The sequence below is a fragment of the Etheostoma spectabile genome, chromosome 10 (assembly GCF_008692095.1).
Source record: "Etheostoma spectabile isolate EspeVRDwgs_2016 chromosome 10, UIUC_Espe_1.0, whole genome shotgun sequence".
In the NCBI taxonomy this organism is placed as follows: Eukaryota; Metazoa; Chordata; class Actinopteri; order Perciformes; family Percidae; genus Etheostoma; species Etheostoma spectabile.
Window position 1 is genome coordinate 3,477,051 of NC_045742.1, and position 27,219 is coordinate 3,504,269.

The 27,219-nt window shown below is 41.2% G+C and overlaps 1 protein-coding gene across 1 annotated transcript; it reads right to left on the minus strand.

The window, feature by feature from the left end:
* Positions 1-257: 257 nt before the first annotated feature.
* Positions 258-16,866, minus strand: gm2a (ganglioside GM2 activator). Its single transcript, XM_032528633.1, has 6 exons — positions 16,837-16,866; positions 12,560-12,666; positions 7,384-7,426; positions 4,763-4,921; positions 1,329-1,511; positions 258-641 (listed from the first exon to the last, which is right to left on the minus strand). The coding sequence occupies exons 1-6, from the start codon at positions 16,864-16,866 to the stop codon at positions 486-488; spliced, it is 678 nt and encodes a 225-aa protein (XP_032384524.1). The 3' UTR covers positions 258-485.
* Positions 16,867-27,219: the final 10,353 nt, after the last annotated feature.

Below are 27,219 nucleotides of genomic sequence, written 5' to 3' on the forward strand. Positions count from 1 at the left end.
CATAGAGACAGTCATTCATCGGGCACTTAGTAAAAACACAGATAATACAAATCAAAAAATACATAATCTGTTGTACTAAAATAGACGTGGCATAATTCCCTGCAGAGCTTCTACTCATCAGCTCAAAATCACCCAACAACAACCAATCAATGATTGTGTGTGTATACATAGATAGAGGTTTAGTCCTTGATGCATCTCTCCCCTTTTTATGTCTTAAAATAACTAAAAAATTAAAAGGTGTTGTTCCGTGTGCCGTCATTAGTTTACGGTGCAGACGTTCTTGCATTATATTATACATCTGTTTTCCCAAAACATCTTTCTGTGCAGCAGAAATGTGAAATATGATTTTCCCGTTTTTTTCAGAGCGACAGAGCCCTGGCTGAGAGCTTCGTCGGTTTCAGAGCTTTGTGCAACTTCTGCTTCGTTTTCCCCGACTTTTTCAAATCGTTTCTATGTGCAAACAACCGACGAGCTGAGAACGTCGCTCAGAGGGAGCGGATGGAGAGGGACAGCTTGAGGCAGCCCAGCTCTTTGCCCCGGCTGCCCAGGACCCCCTGCACACGGTAGTCCCCGTTAGTCAGCCAGTAGGGCAGGTCCATGTAGGGCAGGAAGAAGTCCGACTGGGGCAGAGAGTACGATCCCTGCAGGGAGGGGGGGGGGGGGGGGGGGGGGGGGGGGAGAGAGAGAGAGGAGAGAGGAGCTCAGACTAGGCCTGCACAATATATCGTTTTGCTCATAGAACATTTTCTGTTATTTAAAACTCAAACTAAATCTCACACAAAAGCAGTTAAACTTCTAAAAAGAACTCTGTTGTCCGTATTCAACCTCCATAGTCGCCAAAAGTTGTCAGAGTTGAGAATAAATCAAGGTCCCATGATGCAATTCGTAGTGTAAATAAACATTAAACAACTGTGAATCACAAGCTATGAACAATTTCTCTTAAAATATACACATTTCTTGTATGTATTGCTGCGTTACATCTACGCTGTGGCTACGTACGTAGGTACGTAGAGACCCGGACCTGGACCCTATGCCGTAGACTGACGTGCACCTCTCGGTAGCTTTGCACCCCGCCCCCCCGACTCATTTCCTGGTTCTACTTCTACTCCTGGACTATAGAGTCGCTACTCAAAACACACACACACACACACACACACACACCCTGCTATTCTCTTAAAGAGATCCTTCAGGCCAATGACGTAGGCTGTGGTGAAAGTTCGTTGAAGGTTCTGAAGTTAAAAAGGTTTCTCCAGGTTCTCTTTCTGAGAGAGAGAGAGAGAGAGAGAGAGAGAGCGAGAGCGAGAGAGAGAGGTTGTGAAAGGACTCACGGCTTTGAAGGGGCAGCGGCAGGGCAGTCCGTAGGTGTGGAGCGGCTCGGGGCAGTCCTGACCCGGGGGGATCAGCTGGTTCAGGATGGCACAGGCGTCGGGGTAGTGACAGCTGCCCAGCTCGTCCACACACGGGACCTTCACCCAGATCCCCACCACCTCCTTTTCCAGGGTCACGTTGAGCTGGGGGGACAAACGACGTTAGAGGTTCCTGTGGACAGTTTGGAAGATCTTCATCCAAAATCCTGCAATATTAGACTTAGACTTAGACTAAGCTTTATTAATCCTTTTGGGATGACTCCTGCAAGGAAATTAAAGTTGTACTACGCCAAATCAACAACGTTAGAGGTTGGGCAGTTTGGAAGATCTGCATCCAAAATCCTTCAATATTACGTCAAATTAAAAAACATTTGCAGGTTCTTGAAACAGCTTTAATGCTCGTCAAACTAAATGTTACAGAGCTCGCCACCTCAGAGCTACCTGAGGACTAGTGAATGTCCAGAGTAGACACTTACATCAAATGAGGTGAGGAAATAACATATTTTTGAGTGTTTCCAGTGCTCTGAGATGCCTGTAATTGCCACGCAAAGTATGTCAAATGTCTCATTTAGACTTAGAAAACTTTAATGTCCCTCGATGTAATTTGTTGTACAGTTCAGGCATATGGACACATAATACACATTAAACCAGACATCTCAGCACTGTTTATAACCCTAAAAAAAAAAAAAAACAACACAAAAACACACACACACACACACACACACACACACAAAACACACACACACAACCCCCCACACACACACACCCACACACACACACACACACACACACACACTACATAAACGCAGTATGCTAATTAATAAAAGCAGTATGCTACAGATCTAATTAATAAAAGGCCATTAATAAGAGAAACTACTGCAGTAGAGCCCGACTGATAAAGGACGATACAATACAATTTTAAAAATCTGACATATCGGCCGATATATTTTTAAAAATCCAGAAAGGTGTTACGAAACAAACAGATTTCCCTAATGTTGTTTGTAGTTATTTATGAGCTCTCACTCAAATATAATAATTTGTTTTGTCAGAACAGAACATCAAAATATATTAAAGTTCTGATAAATAAAATGTATAAAAATACAAACTTAACACCCTCTACAACGTCCCTGTTAGTGATGGCGTTGCATAGTCTGTCCACCAGAGGACGCTCCACAACGTCCCTGTTAGTGATGGCGTTGCATAGTCTGTCCACCAGAGGACGCTCTACAGCGTCCCTGTTAGTGATGGCGTTGCATAGTCTGTCCACCAGAGGACGCTCTACAACGTCCCTGTTGGTGATGGCGTTGTATAGTCTGTCCCCCAGAGGACGCTCTACAACGTCCCTGTTGGTGATGGCGTTGTATAGTCTGTCCCCCAGAGGACGCTCTACAACGTCCCTGTTAGCAACACTGTTTTTTTTTGTTGATGTGTTTTTGTTCAAAAGGACTTTAAGTTTCATTTCTTAAGTTTGTATTTTTATACATTTTATTTATCAGACATTTAATATATTTTGATGTTCTGTTGTGACAATAAAACAAATTATTATATTATTTTAGTGAGAACTCTTAAATAACTACAAATAACTAATGTTAGGGAAATCTGTTTATGTTTTGTGACGCATTTTTGGATTTAAATAACCAAATATTTGTATAGTATCGGCCTTAACAGTTCTTTATCGGCCTTTATTTCTTGATTTAAAGTGTGTGAACATGGTGACGGTGTAATAAACATATCAAAGCAATAGAGAAGCACAACAGGAGGAACAGGTCTGTGTGAAAAGGGACACGAGTTGAACTTTTGAGGAAGTCCCAACATGACAAAAGAGGACATTACGAGAAGTGATAACAATCTTATCGTCAGGAGACGATGACGAGTGTCCTCCCGTGACCTCGCAGGTTCGTACATAAAACCAGGAAGCAAATGATCGGCTCCCTCTGGTTTCTCTGGTAAAGACTGGGAACTATTTACAGAGCTGAGGCTGCAGTCCGCTGTGGTTCAGTCACTCAGGATGGACAATATGAATGTGAGGACGCACAATCGGTTAAAAAAAAAATCAATATTCTGCGATATACTGCAATTTTATTATATCATTATTTATTCCTAATTTCAAATGACGTCCCCAAAAGGAAACGTTGTCAACATCTGTTTTATCTAAAAGATACATTTCTCTGTTTGTTCACTGTGATCACTTTGAGTTTATTGCTGCAAAATGGGACCAAACAACCAACATCTGTGAATAATAATTCAATGAGCGAGAGAGAGAGAGAGAGGGGAGGAGAAAGGGTGGAGGAGGAGAGAGGAGAGAGAGAGAGAGAGAAGAGAGAGAGAGAGAGAGAGAGAGAGAGAGAGAGGGAGAGAGAAGAGAGAGAGAGAGAGAGGAGAGAGAGATACAGCATTACAGCAGAAAATATTGCAATACTATGCTGTATTGAGTATTTTCCCCCACCTCTACCAGAGACCATTACAATCATCAAGTCTGACTCATTTAGTCAATTAAATGAGTTAGTTTTGACATAACATGTCCATTATCCTACTGATAATGGAAGGGGAAACCCTGTGTACACAACGCAGCAGATCCAGACACGCCAGCCAACAACAACCAACACACTGCAGACCGACGTCTCCTCACCAAGACAAGTTCAACCAGTGTTGTGCAACACCGTGTTTATGGCCCAATAATCTCGCTTTACGTAGAGACGGAGGCCTCTGTGTTGGTGAACAGAAGTTCTGAGAGTCGTGTATCATGCTGTAATATGTGTAATAATAACCCACAGGTGTCCTGGTGTAAACAACAACACAAATAGACAATAATGTCTGTTTAAGGACAGAGAAGGGCTGGGCGATATGGACCGAAAACAACAAAAACAATCGCTGTATTTTTCGTATGAATACACGATACATAAAAGCGCCTTGCGAAAGTATTCGGCCCCCCTTGAACTTTTCGACCATTTTCCACATTTCAGGCTTCAAAACACAAAGATACAAAAACTGTAATTTTTTTGTGAAGAATCAACAACAAGTGGGACACAATTATGAAGTGGGATGAAATTTATTGGATATTTCAAAAACTAAAAAACTGAAAGATTGGGCGTGCAAAATTATTCAGCTCCCTTTAAAAAAAAGGTGCTGCGCTTACAGCTCTACAAACCACAGATAATTCATATTAACTCCTGTCCAATAATCTGGTCCGGGGTCACGTCTCTCGCCCCGGGTCCAGGGTCCGGCTCACATCCAGTAGCCTAACTATTCTTCTTCTGGGTTTTCCTTCTGGGTCAAGCGGAAACACTGGCCCAAATACAGGTTTTTTCCCTTTTCCTTGTGTCTCGTTTAAAAATATATCAATATACCTTAAAATATGGATACCCCACCCAGCCCTAAGTCCTTAGAGTACTCACAGCCAGGGGAGCAGACAGCTCCACGGATGTGGATCCGGAGGCGGAGGCCGTCAGGTCTCCGGGGATGGAGATGGGGTCTGGAGACAGGACCAGAGTCTTGAGAACAGCTGGATCATCTGGCGGGCCGCAGTTCTTCCAGTCAAACCCCAGAACCTGTCCACAACACACAGATTATATCAGAATTAGAAAACAAGGCGTTAGTGCAGCAAATAATGTTCATTGTTGATTAGTTTCTCTATTAATGGATTAGCTGTTACAGCTACAGTGTCCGGAAATGATGGAAAATGTCGGATTAGGCCAAGAAGACGTCCTCAAACGTCTCGTTTTGTCCACAACGCAAAGAGTTTACTGTCCCAGAGGAGACAAGAAACTAGAACACAACATATATTAAAATATATATATATATATATATATATATATATATATATATATATATATATATGTGTGTGTGTGTGTGTGTGTGTGTGTGTGTGTGTGTGTGTGTATACAGTAAGTGTCCGTGTACATATGCATATACGTTAAAAAAAGAAGGGTAAACTGTATCCATGACTGTAAGTATTGTGTATTTCCAATAAAAAAAAATGTTACATCATTGTAAATTGGGAAGGCCTACTTACCGTAATGTGTAGAAAAGATGAATAAGCAAAGCAATATTTATAAAAATAGCCTAAGTTATTATTAGCATTTTCAAATTCATGTCTCCTTCATTTTGGGGAGTACAAAGACACATGTACGTGTGTGGTGTGTGTGTGTGGTGTGTGTGTGTGTGTGTGTGTGTGTGTGTGTGTGTGTGTGTGTGTGTATATATATATTTGCATACATACACACACATATGTACACACAACCTGCAATCAAAGAAAAATAAATAACATTTTTTTATTGAAAAAGACCATATATAATTCCCATTAACTCTGTCCAAGTCTTACCAGTGTAGCTTTTAGAAAATGTCTTTTTTTTTTCTACCTTCCAGACAGGTTTCACTTCATTTCCGTATGAAAACCAACTCCCCCCAGACCAGAGACCTGGGTGAAGTAATCCATCATGTTTTATTTCTAACACAGTGCACGTGTCTTTGCAATTCCCAAAATAAAAGGAGACATGAATTTGAAAACGTTAATAATAACTTAGGCTACTTTTTATAAATTTGCTTTGCTAATCTTGCTCATCTCTTCTACACATTACGGTAAGTAGGTCTTCCCATGTTACATTGATGTAACATTGGAAATATTCAATATACAATACTTCCAATCACAGATACAGTTTATTTTAATTCTTTATACCTTTTTTTTTTTTTTTTAAACATATTGCATATATACACAGACACATATACACACAAACAAAACAAAATAATCCAAAAAACTAAAAAAATGATAAGAATGTAGGAGAAATATTTAAATTAAATCAGAGAAATTTGTTAAGACCGGAAAATGAATGCAGTGAGAGTTCAACACGTACATGTACACACACCCCACACACACACACACACACACACACCACACAACACACACACCCCACCACACACACACACACACACACACACACACAGCTCACCACAACCAACACACACACACACACACACTACTGGTATTTATGCAAAACAAAGGAACAACAAACCAGGAACACATTCAATTGGGTAGTTCTTCTAAATTAGTGAAACAGGAAATAAAGCGTTTTTTTTGCCATTTATGGAAATATTTGACTCTACATCCTCTCAACGTGTATTTAATTTTCTCAAGTTTTGAAAATACACAATGTCTGTGAGCCATTTCATTCCTTATGATGAAACATTGACCCATTTAAATGGATCTATCATCTCTTTATAAAAGGTGTAACTGATTAACTGGGACTGTGTTGACCCTTCCCGTCAACCATGAAAACAAAAGTTTTTTTCAACACTATTATCGCTTATTTCCGTCATTTTTGTCACTTTCTCAATGCTGTGGGTGCTTTTTTTTGACGTTTTTTCCAAAGTTATTTGATATTTGTGATGTTGACATTTTCAGCTCTTATTTCAAAGGCCCATTTTTTGTGATTTGAAAAAAAAAAAAAAAACTGAAAACGGGTCAAATTTGACCCCGAGGAACACATGATGAGGGTTGAAGATAAGAGTGTATCAACAGAGTGTATATAGTTACAATTCACACTCTGTTGTTGTTACACACATTACACACAGGCCTGAACTACACACACACACATGCTCAGGACCTATACATGCACATATACAGTACAACACAACACACACCCCACACACACACACACACACACATACATACATACATACATACAATATACATACATATATATATATATATATATATATGTGTATGTGTATCAGAGTGGGGGGGGCTGCCCATGAAAAGGCACCCCGAGCAGGTGGGGGTTTGATGCCTTGCTCAAGAGCACCTTGGCAGTGCCCAGGAGGGGAACTGGCCCTCTCCAGCTCCCAGTCCACCACCATACCTTGGTCCGTACGGGGGACTTGAACCCGCGACCCTTTGGTTCCCAACCCAGCTCCCTAGCACCCCCCCAGATTAGATGGTTGGTGTTTTCCATTTAATTTTTGCTGAAAAATTTGAAGGCCCGGAGGCAATGGACGCCCCATAGACAAGGCCCTCACCGTGCCTCGTGACCCTCTCGGGCCCGGCGGAGCTGCACGTTACCGGGCTTTAACGAGGCTCAACGTCACCGTGAGAAAAAACACTTTATCCATCGCGTCGTCTCGGGGGGTCCGCGTGGGCTTAAACTGACCGGTACCGGGACAGGTTCGGAGGAGGAAGCTGGAGCTCACCGGGTGGTGTTCTTCTTCTTCTGTCCTGCTGAAGGCACTTCCGTGTTTACAGTGTGTCACGTGACCTGCGTTAACCCTTGCGTTGTCCTCCCGAGTCAAAGACGGACAAAATAAGGACGTTTTCGTCCCTTTTTCACCCTTTTTTTGTTTTAAATTTTCACTAACACCACCTTAGTACCACTAGTTTTACTACTACTCATGGTCAATAACCCTCATTTACATAGAATTATACCTAATATTTGGGTTAAAAAAGCTGAAAAATGTTGTAAAAAAGCTTCACAAACGTGGGGAAGAAAACAACAAAAACATAAAAAGATACGCAGAAAAACCAAATCAACGTACAAAGTGGAAAAAGTGACAAAAACATCGGAACATTTGACAAAAAAAAACAAAAAGAAAAGACTACCCCTAGTTTTACTACTTTTTGGAATCCATGGTCAACAACCCTCATTTATACAGAATTATACCTAATATTAGAGTTTAAAATAAGCAGAAATTATGAATTATTAACGTTTTTCAAATAAGTGTAATTTTTTTTGGGGTCTTGGTAAAAAAAAAGTGATTCGGCACGGGGACAATAGCAAAAACCAAAGATCTGTTTTGAGTTATGTTTTAAATTTTGTTATGTTCAGACATATAATATATATATATATTATATAATATATATTTTTATATATATATATATATATATATTTCCGTGTGTGTATATGGGTGTGTACGACTGTTGTCAAACTGTACGACCCCTGTCAGGCTGTTTTTTCTAAAGGTAATACATTATTATGTACTACATATTTTATTTTTTATCTAGGCTTAAAGTTATAATAAATTCATTGTGTTAAAATATAGTTGATGATCTGTTGTTGTAGTTGCACGTTATTGACGCTAGATGTCACTGTGGAAAAGCTGTTTCCCACTCTCACGCATGCGCACACACACACGCATGCACACGTACACACGCAGACACAAACGCACACTCACACACAAACACACACGCGTACACACACGCACACATGTACACACACACACACACACAGAGACACACACACGCACGTTGTTGTGGAGCCTACGTCATACTTCACATAGACCTAATGGGGATGATTGTGATTGGTTAATAGGTTGGCATCAAGAGACAGCACATATATGATAAAAAGACACAAAAGCAATCGGTCTGGGATCCATTGCAAATAACAACAAATAAATAAAACATTATTAAACACAAAATTTGACAACTTAAAAACAAAATACACGTCAAAAGCGTTGAAACAACGTCAAAAATGTCAAAAAAAAAACCGGTTAGTCAGTTTTTTAAATGTATTGCTGTGACGTTTTTGCTCATTTTCAACTGATGCAAATTTGAAATTGAATGCAACGCTGGTCTCGCATCTGTCTGAACCTTCAAATTTCAAACATTTCCTCTCGACACTTGAACGCACCATGACTACGCCAATGGCGGCCTTAAAGCAACAACACGTTGTTATAATGTCAGGGAAGGGAAATTAAATTCATAACGAAGCAGAATGAGTTCATAAAGTCGTGGCAGAAGATAAAATCCGAACATTTTGTATATCTGAAAACACAATACACATTTCCAGTCTGCCACTTTATTAAAAAACTCTCCAGTGCTGGTTCCACGGTATCAGAATTTGGGATATTTTGTCATAAAGGGTTTATACTGAGCTGGGAATAAAGCCTTCTCTTACTTCGCTCCATGGACTTGGAATAATTTAGGAATAACTCCATCCGAATTATCTAGTCCCATTAAATTAATTTAATGTTAAAATGCCATTTAATTTAAAAAATGTAACTGCCACATGTGACCTGCTCCTTTCCTCTATGTGTGATGCTTGTTTGTTTTGCTGTATTTCTATTTAAATTATAACTGGTCTCCCTCAGAAAAGAGATTTCAATCTCAAGCGACTTGCTTTGAAGACAGTGAGAAGGATAAAGATGTTTATTTTATTCAATGAATCTTGTTATTGGGGAAATTCCACATTCACAAACCATGTTCTGACCATTTAATTCAAGAAATGCCCCAATACAGCAACACTATAAGAGGCATTAAGAACAAAAAAAAAGGCAATTAAGACTGGAGTTGTGTTTGATGCATTTTTCATGTTTCGGTGATACATTTGACTTTATTCACACCACACTTTCCTTTTCTTTTCTTTACTTTAATTTATTTTGATTTATACACATGGTTTCGACCTTTGACTTATACATACTGACTATGTAACTGTTCTTTGTTAAAATAAAAAAAATTAAAATAAAATCTCAAGGGACTTCCTGGTTAATTAAAGGTTAAATTAAAAAAAAAATGTAACAATGGCTGGGCAGAACAGACAGCCAATTAGTGCTCGGATCCAATGGAAATCACAGTTTTGGATGGGGGGGGTGGGAGCACCAGGGGGAGGGGCAATTATATTTCAGGTGGTAGGGGGCACCCCTTAACCCCCCCCCCCCCCCCAACCATCCGTTTAAGGAGGAGGAGGAGGAAGCAGCGCACCGAGCTCCTCTCCATCCCATGTGTTTGGATTAAAAGAAAGGAGAAAAGAGAAAGGAATGGGCTCGGATCCAGACACGTGCTGCTGAAAAGCTAAAAAAACACCTCTGGGTAGCTTTCTTTTCTTTTTTAACAACCGCGACAGCTAAAAAACCACAGAGTTGGGAAATGCTTCCCTGCTCTTCATCCGCGCAGATGGAGGGATGCGAGGAGGAGAGGGACGCGCACATGCAGACAGAGGTAAGAAAAGATAAAAAGATTTAAAAAAACAGCTCAAATGTTCGCTTCTACTCCGGTGTATTTCTGCAGGTAAACCGCTGTAAATGTGTCCCCGGAGGTCTGTGCGTGTCTTTCCGGCTCATACGGGACCTTTCCAGGCTGTAGTCCGCCGGTCGGCCTCTCCTGCAGGTTCTTGTAGACATGAAAGAGCCGGGCCCCTCCCTATGAATGAGTCGCTCCTCTCGCCATTTACGCAGAGAGGAGACGTTGTACTTCACATTTAGGCTATATCACAGATACATTTTGATGGTTTCATGGGGCAGATCCATGGTTTCTAACCGGATTTGAGCCTTTCTGGGAGAGAAATGAGCTGAGGGTAACGAGGCTGACATGCAGGCTTACTCTGGGCCAGATGTCTGACTGACTTCATGTCTCTGATTCACAGGAAGAAAGAGCCTCGCCTCAGGTTTGAACTGATATTTAGCATTTTATACATCTGACTAGATTTTCTCTTTCCACTGAAACCGTCATTACTCCATCAGCTGCCTCTAACCCGCTGTCTGCTGCAGGGTTTTACCCATAAACACCCCGATATCAGGGTGGATACAGGGGGAGTTCAACCCACAACTGCTTCTGGTGATAATGCCTTGCTTCACCTTAATACCCAAAGACTCAAAGGCACAACCCTTGTAGTGTTTGGTAGTAACAATAACCTGCTAACCTGCAGCCTAATGCCTTGCTTTATTCTTTGTTTTAACCCTCATGTTGTCCTCATGTTGTCCTCATGTTGTCCTCGGGTCAAATTGACCCGTTTTCCTATATCAATGTTCTTTTTAATTCCCCAAAATAACATGATTGATTCCAACGCTCTTTGCCAAGTACAAATCTCTACTTTCATTAATTTTGGGTCTTATTCAATTTTATACTAATTTGAAAAACAAATTGAAGTGGTTTTGAAATAGTCCAGTCTGTGATACTCCATCAACATCCATTCCTTTAATTTCAGTCTAAATAATTCCTAATTTCTGCTTTTCTAACTCAAACATTAGGTATAATTTCCTTTAAATGAGATTTATTGACCATAAATTCCAACAATAACTGTAAAACTGAAGTTAATAGTGTTCAAAAAAGTGTCAAAAGTGTTGAAAAACGGGCCAAAAGGGTAAGAAAAAGATAAAAACATCTACATAAAGCGGCAACAAAAGTGTTGATTTTCTATTTTCCCATACAGGGGTGAAACAGGGAGCTGAACCCTCACACACAGTTTGCCAACGAGCTACAACGATGGAAGAGACAAATCAAAATAAAGGTGTACCAGGGTCTTAACCCTTGTGTTGTCTTCCTGTCAACCATGGGAAAAAACCCGTTTTTTTCAACATTATTATTGCTTTTTCCGACATTTTTGTCAGTTTTCCAATGTTGTGGGTGCTTTTTTTGATGTTTTTGGTATTTTTAATGTTGACATTTTCAGCGCTTATTTCGTCGGCCCAATGTTTTGTGACAAAAATATAAAAAAATTGATTGTGTTGATGCCATGCTTAATAGCCATTGACCTAGATAAAGGGGGCAGCAGGGTGGCCCAATGGTTAGCATTGTGGCTATGTCACAGTGCTAACCATTGAGCCACCATGTATGTATGCATGTATGTATGTATGTATGTATGTATGTATGTATACTCGGTGAGGCTGTAGTATGTACTGTGGAGAGAAGTGGGTGAGCGGCCAAAGTGATGAACCCTGTTATTCACAGTTCAGTAGAGGGATTTCAGATGGAAAGATCCAGCCGTTGATTCTGTTTAGCTGCAGCTGCACTCCGCTGCCATGCCGATACATGAAGTAGAAGCAGAGCTTGTTAAGCGTGTTACAAGTGAAATTCAAAGGAAATGGAGCTACTGCTGACTGCACTTTGACCTTTCAGCAGCAAATGTCTGCCTGTGCCGTGACATTGTATAACTGGGGATTTGTATATGCATCCCCCCCATTAAGGGTTCGTTGCTCGGTCACTGAAATGTCAGAAAAAGGTATTAAGAAAAAAAACGTGGATTAGTGTTTTCAAAAGCCCAAGATGACGTCCTCAAGTGTCTCGTTTTGTCCACAACTCAGATATATTCAGCTCACTGTCACAGAGGAGGGAAGGAACTAGAATCTGGATTTGAGAGAATCAGGAAGTCTACACCCGAGTCGATTATCAGAACAGTTGCCGATTGATTCAGGGGTTGACGACCTATGATTCATTGATTGATCTTTGCAACTCTGCTCACTGAGCAGCACGGGGGGGTTGAAGCGCTCACCCTGGCAGTGCCAGCGCCTCGCTGTGTGCCAGCGCCTCGCTGTGTGCCGGTGAACCCGCCGCCCTCGCTGGGCTCCTCAGGGAGATCTGAGCTGACAGCGTGTGAGACTGCAGGTAGAGATGGAGAGAGAAAGTGGGCCAAGTCTCTCTCTCTCTCTCTCTCTCTCTCTCTCCCTCTACCTCCTCTCTCCTCTCTCCTCTCTCGTCTCGTTCTCTCTCTCTCTCTCTCTCTCTCTCTCTCTCTCTCTCTGCAGCAGGAAGAGAGAGAGAGATGTTCAGCGTCCTTTTTGTCCTTTTTATCTGGGATATCGGCGTGGTTTTGACGCAGTTACGCCCTTACAAAGACTCACATTTTAACCCTTAAAGTGCCCATATTATGAAAAATATCTTTTTCTTCTGGGATTTGGGGTGTGCTCCCAAACACAAACATATACAAACTGGGAAAAACCAAACCATCCATGCTGTTTTGAGTGAGATACAGGTTTCTGAATGTATCCTGCCTTCAGTCTTTGGGAGAGCTGTTTTTTTTTATCATGCATAACAAACATTTGGTTATTTAAAAATCCGATAATCCGATATATCGGCCGATATATATACTGTGTGTATAAAAAAAAAAAATCCAGAAACACGTAACAAAGCAAACAGATTTCCGTAACATTAGTTATTTGTATTAATTTATGAGTTCTCACTAAAATATGATAATAATTAGTTTGTATGAAAGTTCTGATGAATAAAGTGTATAAAAATACAAACTTAAGATGTGAAACTTAAAATCCTTTGAACAAAAACACAATAACAAAAAATAATTAATTATTAGTTAATATTGTATGTGGCGTTCGTTTTTTCTTTTGCGCGGTGCAAATGTTTCCACCAAAACAAGTTTCTTCCAAAAGACTATTTTGCAGAGTCACCGTTGCTTAGCGCCGCCCAAGACGATTGTGATTGGTTTAAAGAAATGTAAACAACCTACAATTCTTTTTTTTTTTTTTTTTTATGTACTATGTATGTCGCCCGAGCCTTAACATGCTCCAACTATCAGTCACCTGACATTGTCTATGAGAAAATGAATGAACTGGACTTTTGTACGGAGGCGTAACTATAAATGTGGATCATTTATTAGGATAAAAGACTAAACAAAAGTCAGATTTTTAGGTGACAAGAACACTTGGGGTTTGGGTTATAATTTATTGTCCATAGTTGGATGCAAATTGCTTCCTTCCCACTCAGAAGAAGTGAAATTAAAAGCTCCAGTTTGTCCTCGTGTTGACGCAGAGTTTCACTTGTTAACCTCGGTTACGTCGGCTGCTGCTGTCACCCCAGATCCATCCCTGCAACATCCAAACAGGGCTCACCACAGCTGCTCATCCTAAATATAGCACAACAAGGGATACTTACACCAGATCCCTTGGATCTGAAAATGAGTGGTTGTGGCTTTTTTTGCAGGGCAACCGTCAAGTCAGCAGGAACCGAAAGAATCAGTCTGTTATCAGAAGTGATGGGCAGTCGCTTTGAGACGATGGAGGAGAGCAATACAGTCTGCAGAAGGGACTGAGATCAGGCAAAATGGATGTTAAAATGGAGCACATAACACCAGGGGCGGATTTAGTCATTGTGAGGCCTAAGGCAAACACAGGCATGTTGTCTTCCCATCAACCTGCAACTTTGTGTATTTCTGGGCTGAAATGTCGACGTTTTGAGGGTTTTTTTCTGCACTTTTCCCAACGTTTTTGTAGATTTTTTTATTTTTTTTCCCCATTTTTTTTGTCATTTTTATGATGTTTTTGTAGTGTTTTTTTTTAACAAGTTTTCTCACATTACCATTTTTTTGGGGGGGGGCACTTCTTTTCAACAAGGTTTTGTCACCTTTTGCGAATTTTTTTTTTTTTTTTTTTTTTTTTTCATTTTTGTTTGGTCACTTTTTCAGCATAAAAAAAAAAAAAATGTTTTTGTTGAATTTATCTTGCGTTTTTTGAAGCTTTTTTTCCAACATTTGTGACTTTTTTTCTTTGGTCATAGTTCTGATATATTATTATTTTCTAAACGGGTCAATTTGACCTTGAGGACAACAGGAGGGTTAAAGACACATTCAAAGACAGCATGGGAACCGTTTTAAGTCGGGTCAGGCAGTCACGTTAAAGGGATACTTCACGGATTAGCATTAAGCTTTGTATCATTAGAAACCCGGTAGTATTTTTAAATGACTGTGCTTCACTCCCTCATGTCCCCCTGAGACCAGAGATCTCTGTATTGTGTGTCGGAAAAAAACCTCGGAGGCATTTATGCCCAAAGGTATTGAAACCCACAAACCCCAGCATGTTTTCAACCCACCCTAGTGGTTTGGAAAAAGTGAAGTTTGGTGTTTTTTTCTTTTTTTTCAGGGACGGCAGCTACGATAGTAAAATTTTTTTTAAGGGTTCGGGGGACGGGCAGCTACAATTGAGGAATGTTTTTTACATGGGGTTCGGGACAGGGCAGCTAGCAATAGTGAGGAGATTTTTTTTCTTTGGTTTTTGGGGGAGGCAGCTAGCAGATGTGAGGAGATTTTTCCCTGTAGTGAAAAAAATTGTACCTAAAAAAACCGTGACATGGCTAGAGCACCTTAATTTTTTGGGAAAACCCGGTGCTTTGAAACTCTGTGTAAAGCGTCCTCGAACTACCTTTGTGTCCTGTAACCTACTCTGTTGCTGTAACGCTGTTGGGGAAACTGATCTTTACTGATTCCCTTGCTTCTGCCCCTCAGTGAAAAAAAACCGCTGACGGAGGAAGGAGAGGCCGAGAGAAAACTCAAACACAAAGAGGGGTGATCCAGCTTCCTGCGCCTCCAAGCTCCTCCCATCACACAACGTTGTTTGTGTAGTCCGGGAAAGGTGTATTTTGGTTTAACATTGGGGGGTTGGGGTTTTTTTACCCCCTTTTGCCGACATGAAAAGGGCCGCGGTTCGTAGTCAAACCCCGGGCCCCACTGCTCATGGTACACCTCTATTATGGGCACCCCCTCTCCCAAACTAGCTTCCCCGCCAGATAAACCCTTTCTAAGAAAAATCAAATTGACAATCAAACACTTCTTTGCTGTTTTCTGGGATTTTTTCCCCGCAAAAATTTGTGCCTTTTTTTCTGCATAAAGTTATTTCAAATGTCTGTTTTTTTGGGAAAAAAAATTTATAATTTTTGATTATTTTGGGTAAACACCCACCCCCCGTTGTAAATTATGTTCAGAGTCGGGACCCCATTGTCTTTGGGTAAATCCAAAAGACCCTTCTTGCCCCTTTGTGCGCCTGCAGAGTTAAATTTTTGGGTTCCTCTTTGTTGAATCTAAACTATTTTGAGCCATGTGGGGTTGCATGCTCAAAAAAAACGAAATCCGGACAAATCGTCCCCCTTTGAACCGTAATTGATGTTGCGTTTAGTTTTTGGGGAATTAATTTTTAGGAGACGATCTTGTTTTTTTGCCCAATCGGGATTTTTTTTCAGGCTGTTTCAAGATGTAAATTGCCAAGAGCTTGGAATTAATCATTTTTTGGGTAATTAATTGGTAATTAAAAAAAAACAAAGGAAAACAGGTAAAATTGCCCCAGGAAAACATAAAGGTTAAGCTCATATATTTCGCCTAGTCCTGAGCCGCATCCCCCAAAAGAAAATCTGATTCAGCCTCTTTTTACTTTTTTTTGGTGATTAAAATGATAAAGTTTCACACTCATAAAAAAATGGCCAAAACTATAAAAAAGACCCAACTTGTAGTAAACTTGGGAAAAAATCCCTCTTCATCCGATTACCGTTATAAAAATTAAAATTTCCCTTCTCCCCTGTCCCAGACATAGTTCCCCCCCCTCTCCCCCCCCTCCTCCCTCCCTCCCCCTTTCCCCCCCTCCCCCCTTCCTTCCCCCCTCCCTCCTCCCTCCCTCCCTCCCTCCCTCCTCCTCCTCCCTCCCTCCCTCCTTCCCCCTCCCTCCCCTTCTCCCCCCCCCTTTTCCCCCTCCCTCCTTACCTCCCCCCTCTCCCCCCTCCCTCCTCCTTTCCCTTTCCTCCCTCTCTCCCCCCTTCCCCCCTCCTTCCCCCCCTCTCTCCTTCCTTTCCCCCTCCCTCTCTCCCTCCCCCTCCTTTCCCTTCCCCCCCCCTCCCCCTTTCCCCCCCCTCCTTCCCTTTCCCCCCCCCCTCCTTCCCCCCTCCTCCCTTTCCCTTTCCCCCTCCCTCTCTCCTTCTTCCCTCCCCCTTTCCCCCCTTCCCTCCCCTCTCCTCCCCCCTCCCTCTCTCCCTCCCCCCCTCCCCCTAACCCCTCACCCTTTCGTCCTCACCTTTTTTCGATGTCATCCGACACCTCGTCCCCTAAAGGGGGTTTTTTGGAGGGGGAGGGGAGGATGTCCGTTTCCTTGCGACTGTCGGGTTCAGTTTTTCCAACGGGACGAGCCTTTTTTTATTTGGGAGAGTTTAAAATTTGAAAATAGCCGGGGCTAAAAATTTTAAAAAGGCTCTAGCTTCTGTCACGACTATTCACCGGGAAGAAACGCCTCTTTAAACAGGGATATCAAGCTGGGGGGGGTTCGTGGTGTCAGTGTTTGGGGTTTGATGGAAGAGGTTTTTTTTTGTAAGGAAAAAAAAGGCTCAAAGCTGTTTATATATTATTTTATTATTAAAATTGACTGTAAGGATAAAATTTTCTCCCAAATTGAAAATTAGCATAATTTTTTTTGCTTTGGGAAATTATTGTTGTAGTTTCGTTCCTGTGTTTTATTACCCACACACCTCTGATTCTTTTATTTTTGATTTATATTTTCCTTACAAATTCTTTCTTTTTTTCAATATTATTTAGGTCACAGGTAAAATTTCTTTTTTTATGGGTTTCCTACTTTGGGTTTTTTTAAATTTTATTACATTCAATTTACTTTTTAACGTCCCACTTCACTGCAATATTGTTTTTTTTTTTTGGGAACCGCCCCTTTCTTTTCAAAACCTTTTTTAACCCACTTTACCTTCAATCACTTTTGCTCTTGGGTTTTTTTTGCCTTTTTTTTTGTGTTTTTACTTGTTTGTTTTTTTTGCTTTTTTTGTAGAAAAATTTGCGGCTGTAACAAGGGAAATTTGTCCCCGATGGGGATGAATAAAGGGATAATCTATTCTAATCTAATTGAGGAACAGGAATTGGTAGAAACAACGGTAACAATTAAGTACTGTAAAAATAATATTCTTTCTTAAATATGACACCTTCACGGTTTTGATGTGTGTCCACTTTACACCAGATAACCAGTTTTTCTGTCACACTAAAGAGATCAGTTGAGTCACTCGTCTGTTTAAAAGGTAACCGGAGAAGCTGGCGGTCTCCACCCGGTGTTCTCCTCGTGTGACATTTCAAATACCTAAACTGTTCGGACAGGACAGGGAGACAGGGAGACAGGAGGACAGGAGGACAGGGAGATAGGAGGACAGGGAGATAGGAGGACAGGGAGGACAGGGAGATAGGGAAGACAGGGATGACAGGAGACAGGAGGACAGGGGATAGGAGGACAGGGGATGGGGAACAGGAGACAGGGGGGACAGGGGACAGGGAGATAGGGAGGACAGGGATGAGGAGGACAGGAGGACAGGGCCCTAGGGAGGACAGGAGGTAGGAAGACAGGAGGACGGAAGACAGGGGGACAGGAGACAGGAGACCAGAGGACAGAGGACAGGAATGGGGACAGGAGATAGGGAGATAGGGAGGACAGGGAAGACAGGAGGACAGGAAGACAGGGGGACAGGAGGACAGGGAGACAGGAGGGCAGGGAGGACAGGGAGACAAGAGGACAGGAGGACAGGGAGACAGGAGGACAATGGGCTCTGGTTTGGAGACAAGTTTGGCCTCTAGACTTGAAATATCTCAACTTTTGAATGGATTCCCATTCGATTTGGTTAAGACGTTCATGTCTCTCTAAGGATGACTTGTTATCACTTTGGTGACCTAACACTTTATTGAGAGCCATCATAATGTGTCCACTACTTTAGTTTATGAATAATAAGGACGTCAGCTGCTTTGTGTTTAGTGCATTTTAGAATATTTTAGCAGACTAACCCCTCTTAGGCAAACATTGTACCAGCTTAGAATCGGCATTTTAGCATCGGCATTGTGAGCATGTTAGCATTCTGACGTTAGCATTTAGCTTAAAGCACGACTATGCCTATGTCCAGCCCATGGATGTATATTAAGACGTTAGCGTATCAGCCCCGTTCATTCCATTGACAGTTTCTTGGGTTCATGCGCCAAAATATTCAAAATTTTACATTTAAGATCAGAGCTGCTTCCCACTCGGGGGCCCGGGAGAGCAGGTTACTAAGACCTCCGCCACCGGACCCGCTACTTTGTTTTTAAAAACGCCCCGCAACTTTAGAGATGGAAAAGTACTCATTCCCCGTCTCATAGAAGTACAATTTTGTTTAAAAAACTCCGGAAATACGAAACTTCTTTACCCCAATAAAATAAAAAAGTACGGGTTGGAATTTTTAAGTAAAAAGTAAAAAAAACCAAAGAAAAATTAACTGACAGCTGCTATTTTTTGACCCCTGGGGTTAAATAATAAAAATTAAAAAGTCAGGCTCACAATGTTTTCTTCTTTCTTAAGTTGCCGTCCAATACTACGCAACGTTAACCCGCCATCGATCACAAAGATTTGGCGCCAAAACGTCATCGTCTTGTAGGAAGAAACGGTGTCCCACCGATTTATTTCAACGAAAATTTTTTCAAAAAAAAGTAACCAGGCAATTTTGTCAAAAGTACGGAGTAAAAGTACCGTATTCGTGTTAAAAATGTAAGGGGGTAAAAGTAAAAAGTATCACAAAAATAGATAGTAAAGTAAAGTAAAAATATCTGAAAAATCTACTTGAGTACAGTAACAAAGTATTTGTACTTCGTAACTTCCCATCTCTGGCTAACTTCAATGGGGAGTAAATGAGTTAATGGTAAAGGCTCTTCTAGGCTTTCCAAATTGGAAAATATTGGATCGAATGGATCAAATTATGATAGTGAAACGAGATGTTTCTCAGTGGGGTTGTATCCACTGATTTGCAGACCTCTCTTTCACCGTAAGTCTATGGGAACAAGTCCTTCTGGGTCAGAGGACCAGACCACGTGAGTCCAGTCCACTGTTTGGCTGCTGTGTTCAATTCGCTTCCAAACCCGGCGCTCTTCCTGGTTTTAGATTCTCAGGTTTCATCAAATATGTCCAGCTGATGTTGTCTTCTAGTCGTCCTTAAACGTCACATATCACAGCCCAGTCTTCAGTATTTATGTCCGTATTAGACAAATCTGCTGTGGTGATTTACACAATGTCCACCGTCATTCTCTGCTAATGGAGGAAGGATTGTCTTCCATACGTATATATCCGCTATAGTACGAGCACAATAGTATGCAGTTAGGTTTGGCTAAAGGTTCGTTCTGTCAGCATTGTTCAGTGGAGGCCGAGGATGATGGACTTTTGGTTCACTGACATAAATTAAATATACTATCAACCCTCATGTTGTCCTTAGGTCAGAATGACCCATTTTCCTATATCAATGTTCTTTTTAATTCCCCAAAATAACATGATTGATTCCACACAACACTCTTTGCCAAGTACACATCTCTACTTTCATTAATTTTGGGTCTTATTCAATTTTATAACATTTGAAAAACCAATGGAAGTGTTTTTGAAATAGTATTGAGTAAAAGTTGACATATTCCAGTCTGTGATTATCATCAACATCGATTCCTTTAATTTTAGTCTCAATAATTCCTAATTTCTGTTTTTCTAACTCAAACATTAGGTATAATCTCATAAAAATGAGGTTTATTGACCATAAAGTCCAAAAATAACTGTAAAACTAAAGTTAATAAGTTAGTGTTTGTCAAAAAAAGTGACAAACATTGAAGAAAATGCGTCAAAAGTGTTGAAAAAGAGGACAAAAATGTAAGAAAAAGTGTTTATTTTCCATTTTGACGGGAAGACAACACGAGGGTTAAATCACTTGGAAATAAAACCGCAGGTAAAAGTTGGATTTGAAACATGAAGACATTTAAATTGTTGGATTATTCAACTATGCCACAGTAATGCACATGTTGATCTTCGGGTTCTTAGGGACAGCTGAAAGATGAAATGAAAGACGAAACACTGGAAGATAAGGGGACGATACGCCCGTTGGTCTGAACTCAAACCCCAAATTTGTTGTCAGAAACTTGTCAGAAACTTGTCTGCAACAGCAAAACCTGGACCTGGAGTCGCTTGAGTCAGCGAAACAGCTGATCCTCCTTTTGTACTGTGGGTCCCGTCGTCTCATAAGTTCAGTCTTTCACTCATTCACTAATTTATTCATTCACTGCCTCTCCCCAAAGAACATAGCAGTCACTCTTGTCATGTTATTTCTATGAATTATTCAAAAATCTCCTGCCGTGAATAATTCAGCAGCAGAAAATGGAGGAAGGATGAGTGTTGGAGGAGGGTTCCCACTCCTGCCTGACTCTGTATCCATTGTGATCCTTTTAAAAAGGCCCTTTTTACCTACTACCCTATTCCTTATGTGACGACCAAATGTTAGTGGAGGTAATGAGGGAGACTTTGTACTTCATCTCAGTCTCGTTTGAGTCTCAGAGGTCGGACTGAGCGAGCTGGGCGCAGATTAATTGACTATTAAACCGTGAAAACAGGACCTGACCCGGGGCTCGCTGTTAGAGTCAATGCAATTTTACTCATATAGCGCCAAATCACAACAACAGAGCAGAAAGGACTCTGTGATGTTATTTACAGAAACCCAACAATAACTCACTCGCCTCGATGATGGGTGCTCACGATCGCGCCGCATTTAATCCGTAATGCATCTGACGATTGATGACAAATGCTGGTCAGATGGTTGGAGAGAAATAATAAATAAATAAATAACTAAGTGTTGGATGGTTTTCTGTGAAGTTTGGTGGAAAATATGGATGGTCCCCAGAGTAGAAATCCTGAGGCATTTGATGACAAAACACTGACTGAGGCTACAGCCACACTACACATTTTGTTCATTTCTCTACTATGCGACAGTAAGTTGCGTGATTATGTCACAATCGTTAGGCTATTTTTACAAAAATGTCTGCTACTGAGCCATAACGTCGGATACAAGGTACTTTATACATCGTGTTTCTTTAGAAACAATGGACAAATAGAGTCTTTAAACACTTCAGATGTAAAATGTATTTGCTGTCAAAGTGACACCAAAATGAATGGGAGTCAATGGGATGCTAACGGCGGGTGATGGCTTGTTAGCATCTAAAATGGCGCCATAAGGAGGTACGCTTTGTGGAGGCTCGCTTATCCCTTCGGCACAAACAGACCTTTGCAACGACGATGGACATCAGTTGTATCTGTTAGGTAGCTAACAGACCTTTCAGTAACGGGTCCACCCCGCCGTCGCTCCAAAATAATTACCCCCCCCCCCAAACTTTTACCATTGTTCTTCCCGTATTTTCTGTATTTTCAATTTGGTTTTGTTTCAGTTGGACTAATAGCTGGTTTGATTTGCATTTAGAGATGATCTTATGGAAAGTTCCCCATGCCAATCTCTAGGTATGGTAAAGAGTATGTGATGATATGGGGGGGGGGGCTATTTTAATTCCAAGGGCCAAGGAACTTTATCAGGATGCATAGTACCCTGATCCATAAAATAATTGGCCTCTAATTATAATAATCTTGCCTGCCTCTATGGGAATTTTAACACGGGGTGTGTATACTTATGCCCCTGTATTTTAACATAGGGGGGTGTATACTTATGCCCCTTTATTTTAACATAGGGGGGTGTATACTTATGCCTGTATTTAAATAGGGGGGGGTATACTTTGCCCCTTATTTTAACTGGGGGGTGTATATTTGCCCCTGTTTTTTAAACATAGGGGGTTATTTACCCCTGTTTTTAAATAGGGGGGTGTTCTTACCCCCGTTTTTTAAAAAGGGGGGGGTTAACTTATCCCCCTTTTTTTAAAATAGGGGGGGAAACTTAGCCCCCTGTATTTTAAAAGGGGGGGTGTATTTACCCCCTTTATTTAACAAGGGGGGGTTTACTTATGCCCTGTTTTTAACTGGGGGGGTTTTTTTACCCCCTGTATTTAAATAGGGGGGGGTATTTTTGCCCCTGTTTTTTAACATAGGGGGGGGTTATTATCCCCCGTATTTTAACTGGGGGGGGTAAAACTTAGCCCCTGTATTTTAAAATAGGGGGTGTATATTATCCCCTGTATTTTAAATGGGGGGGTGTATTTATGCCCCTTATTTAACAAGGGGGGTAACTTATGCCCCTGTATTTAACATGGGGGGGTGTTATTTATCCCCCCTGTTTTTTTAACATGGGGGGGGTTTTTATTTGCCCCCTGTTTTTAAGGAAGAAATTTGGGTTGGATTTTACAAAATTTTTTTTTTTAAAGCGATTTTTTCATTCCTTTTTTTTAGTCAACTAAGCGGGCGAATTTTGAGCACCCCGTACGACCTTGGGCCCTTCCTCTTTGTTTTATCCCCAAAAGCAAAATTGAAACCAACCCCTTTTTAAACAAAATAAGTTGATTTACGAACAGACGTAGCGAGTAGAAGCGAGTATAAGACAAAAAAGTTTTTTAAAAAAAGACCAAACCCCAACGGATGTTTTAAAGGGAAATTTTAGGGTTTTAAAGGGTTGGATCCCGGAATAAAAAAGCCCCGAAAGGTTTTTTTGCCTTCCGAAGGCAAAAAAAATTATATTAAAATTTATATATTAAAATATATTATATATATATAATATATATATATATATATAATATTTAATATTAATTTTATAGAAAACCTGCCTGGGAAACCCCAAGGGTCTTTTGGTAGTTTTGAATTTTTTTTTCCCCTTTGTTAAAGTTTTAAAAACAACAACTGGCAGGGAAACAAAAGGGGCAAACCGATGTCCCAGTTGGAATTCCCCGCCCTTTCTTAAGGCCGGAAGCAGCAAAAGGAGCTGGTGGGCAAAAAATCCCGGGGTTTAAAAAAACTAAAAGGTCTACTTTTCAAATGTTAAAGAGAGAACTCAAATAAAGGGGCCCGGATGCTCAGTTTGGGAAGCGGGGCCCCCCATGTATGGAGGGGGCCCGGGTTCGACCCCCCGACCTGCCCTTTGGTGTCATCCCCCCCCCCCATTTTTTGGGTTTTTCAGTTTTTTGGCAAATAAAGGCCCAAAAAGCCCAGAAAAACATTTAAAAAAACATTTTTTTTTTTTTTTTTGGGAAAAAGTGGGGTTAGGGCTGTGCACTTTTCAAATTTAATTTCAAAATTTTAAAAAAATTTATCCCAACACGAAAAAAACAAAATTTAACGAGGAAGACCATGTATTCTGCAATTACGTTTTGGGAAAAAAAAAGTCTTTTTTTTTTTCCCCGTGTTTCTGAAAGTAAACGGGATTTTTTAGGGGTTTTAATTTAAAAGCAACATTTTTTTTCAAAAGTCATGAAAAATTGTGTAAATAACCAGGTTCCAATATGGACCCCCAAAATAAATAATAAAAAAAATTTGGGTTTATTTTTTTTTTTTCCCCCCTTAAACCCACAGGCCCCAAGAGGGTTGCCATGGTAGAAAAATGGAAAAAAAAAAGGGTTTTTTGGGGAAAAAGATGGAGGGGGCTTCCCCAGGGAAAAACCCCCCCCCCCCCCCCAAAGGGAAAAAATAAAAAAAGATTTGCAGACGGGAAAAAAATCAAGGGGTGACAAAAAAAGCCCAAAAAAAAAAAAAAAAAGACAAAACACAGAAAGACAGGAAATAGCCAAACCCAAAAAAAGAAAAAAAAAAGGGAGGTAAAAAATGACTTGAGTATTATTTGTGACCCAGGCGATTCTGCTGACGTTTCCTGCCCACTGTTAGCGAAAAAAGGGTTTGCTGGAAGCTAAAAACCACTCAGCTGTACAGAGCTGCTAGCGCCTGTAGCGCTGTTAGCTTTCCGCAATTTGTTTTTCAGTCCCACTGTATGAGATAAAAAAACCCGGGGCTTTCACTTTCGGCCTAAAAGCGCTTTCCCCCAAAAAGCAAGAAAAACGCTGAGAGCAAAAAAAAACCCCCGAGTGACCCGAGACGGGGGAAAAACGCCAAAACCTTTTTTTTTTAGCTAGGGCTTCTCGGGCCTCGGGTTAAAAAAAACCGGGCGTTTTCCCACTCCTGCCTGCCTCTGTATCCAATGGTGATCCTTTTAAAAAAGGCCCTTTTTACCTACTAATACCCTATTCCTATGTTGACGACCAATTTTAGTGAGTAATGAGTGAGACTTTGTACTTCATCTCAGTCTCGTTTGAGTCTCAGAGTTCGTCGGGCTGCGCGACGCTGGGCGCAGATTACTTGACTATAAACCGTGAAACGTACGGACCGAGGGCTCGCTGTTAGAGTCAATGCCATTTTACTCATTATCGCCAAATCACAACAACAAGCCAGAAAGACTTGTGATTTTTTACAAAATACCCAACATAACTCACTCGCCTCGAGGGATGGGTGCTCAGATCGCGCCGCATTTATCCTAATGCATCTGACGATGATGACGAATGCTGGTCATGACGGTTGAGAGTAGAAATCATAAATAAAGAACTAACTAAGTGTTGTATGATTTTTCCTGTGAAGTTTTGGTGAAAATATGGATGGTCCGCCGATAGAACTCCTGAGGCATTTGATGACCCCACACGGCCTAGAGGCTACACGCCACACTACACCATTTTGTTCATTCTCTACTATGCGACAGTAACGTTTACGTGATTATGTCACAATCGTAGCTATTTGTACCAAAATGTCTCTACTGACCATACGTCGATACAAGGTACTGTGAATCCTCGTGTTTCTTTAGAAAACATGGACAAATAGAGTCCTTTAACACTTCAGATGTAAAATGTCTGCTGCAACTGTCCCCAAACGAATGGTAGTCACTGGATGTCTAACTGCGGGTGATGGCTTGTTAGCATCTAAAATGGCGCCATAATGAGTACGCTTTGTGAGGCTCGCTTATCCCTTCGCAACAAACAGACCTTTGCAACGACTATGACATCATTTTTATCTGTTAGGTAGCTAACAGACCTTTCAGTAACGGTCCACCCGCCGTCGCCCAAATATTACCCCCCCCCCAAACATTTTTTACCTATTGTTCTTTCCCGTATTTCTGTATGTTCAATTTGGTTTGTGTCAGTTGGACTAATATCTGGTTTGCTTGCATTATAATGATCTTCATGGAAAGTTCCCGCATTCCAATCTCTAGGTAGGGTTAAGATATTTGATGATATGGGGGGGGGGGCTATTTTACTTCCAAGGGCCCCGGAACTTTTATCAGGATGCATATACCCTTGATCCATAAAACTAATTGGCTCTAATTATAATCATCTGCCTGCCTCTATGGGAATTTAACACGGGGGGTGTAACTTATGCCCCGGTATTGTAAACAGAGGGGGGTGTATACTTATTCCCCTTTATTTTAACATAGGGGGTTATACTTATGCCCCTGTTATTTTAACATGTGGGGTGTATACTTATGCCCCTTTATTTAAAAGCATGGTTGGTTTATACATATGCCCCTGTATTTTCACATAGGGGGTGGTATACTTATCCCCTGTAGTTAACATAGGGGTGTATACTTATGCCCTGTATTTTAACTCGGGGGGTGTATCTTATACCCCTTTATATTTAACCAGTATGGGGGTGTATACTTAGCCCCCTGTATTTTAACATAGGGGGTTTCTACTGATGCCCGCCTGTAGTTTAACATAGTGAGTGTATACTTATTCCCCCTGTATTTTAACATAGGGGGGTGTATACTTATGCCCCCTTTATTTGAACATAGGGTGTAGCTTCTCCCCTGTAATTTTAACATAGGGGGGGTATACTTTCTTCCCCCCTGTTTTTAGGAAGGAACATTTAAGGTTGCTTTTACATAATTTTTTTTAATTAAAGCATGATTGTTTCATTCCTTTTTTTTAGTCAACTAAGCATGGGCATGTAAACTTATGCGGCACCACTGTATAGTATGGTATATGTACATAGTATGTACATTTTGGCGCTGTGGCAGAAACGCTGCCTGCTCAGTATCTCCTCAGTTTTTAGCTCTTGTCGACTTATTTAAACCTCTTTTTTGTAATCTCTTTTTAACTCTCTTGCGAAGATATGTTTGTTATATATATCCTATGGATATTTCCACTCGTAAAATTCACCAGTGAGCCAGCTTTGGTCACTTCTCATAGAGGCATGCTGGTCCTGCACACACAGGGGAACGCCTCACGGGACACGGCACCCTATCCGACGGAAGCTGAGGATAGACCCAGTGTCTTGCAAGGCCGGTGGGTCGAATCTAAGGCCGAGCTAGCGGAGAATCGGAGGCGCTACAAGCCATCGATTCCCTCCTTTATCATGTGGGAACGTGCCACTCGCTCCTACAAGTATCGACGATCTGTCCGCCTGAACAACCAACTGACTTACCGTGAAACCCATCTTTTCAGCTTTAACGGAGAAGTGCTAACCACCTCGTACCAGATTCTAACGTGGACCTTCTTGGTTCACTGGCCGTGAGAGCCGAACCGAAGACACACAGTCAAGTTGGCAAAGCAAAGGTGGGGACTACATCATGTATGGTCAACGACCGGCTGGTGTAACCCAGACATGTCTCCTTAAGACAGCCCATGTTGCCGCGTAGTCCTCGAGCTGCTAGCCGTTAGCG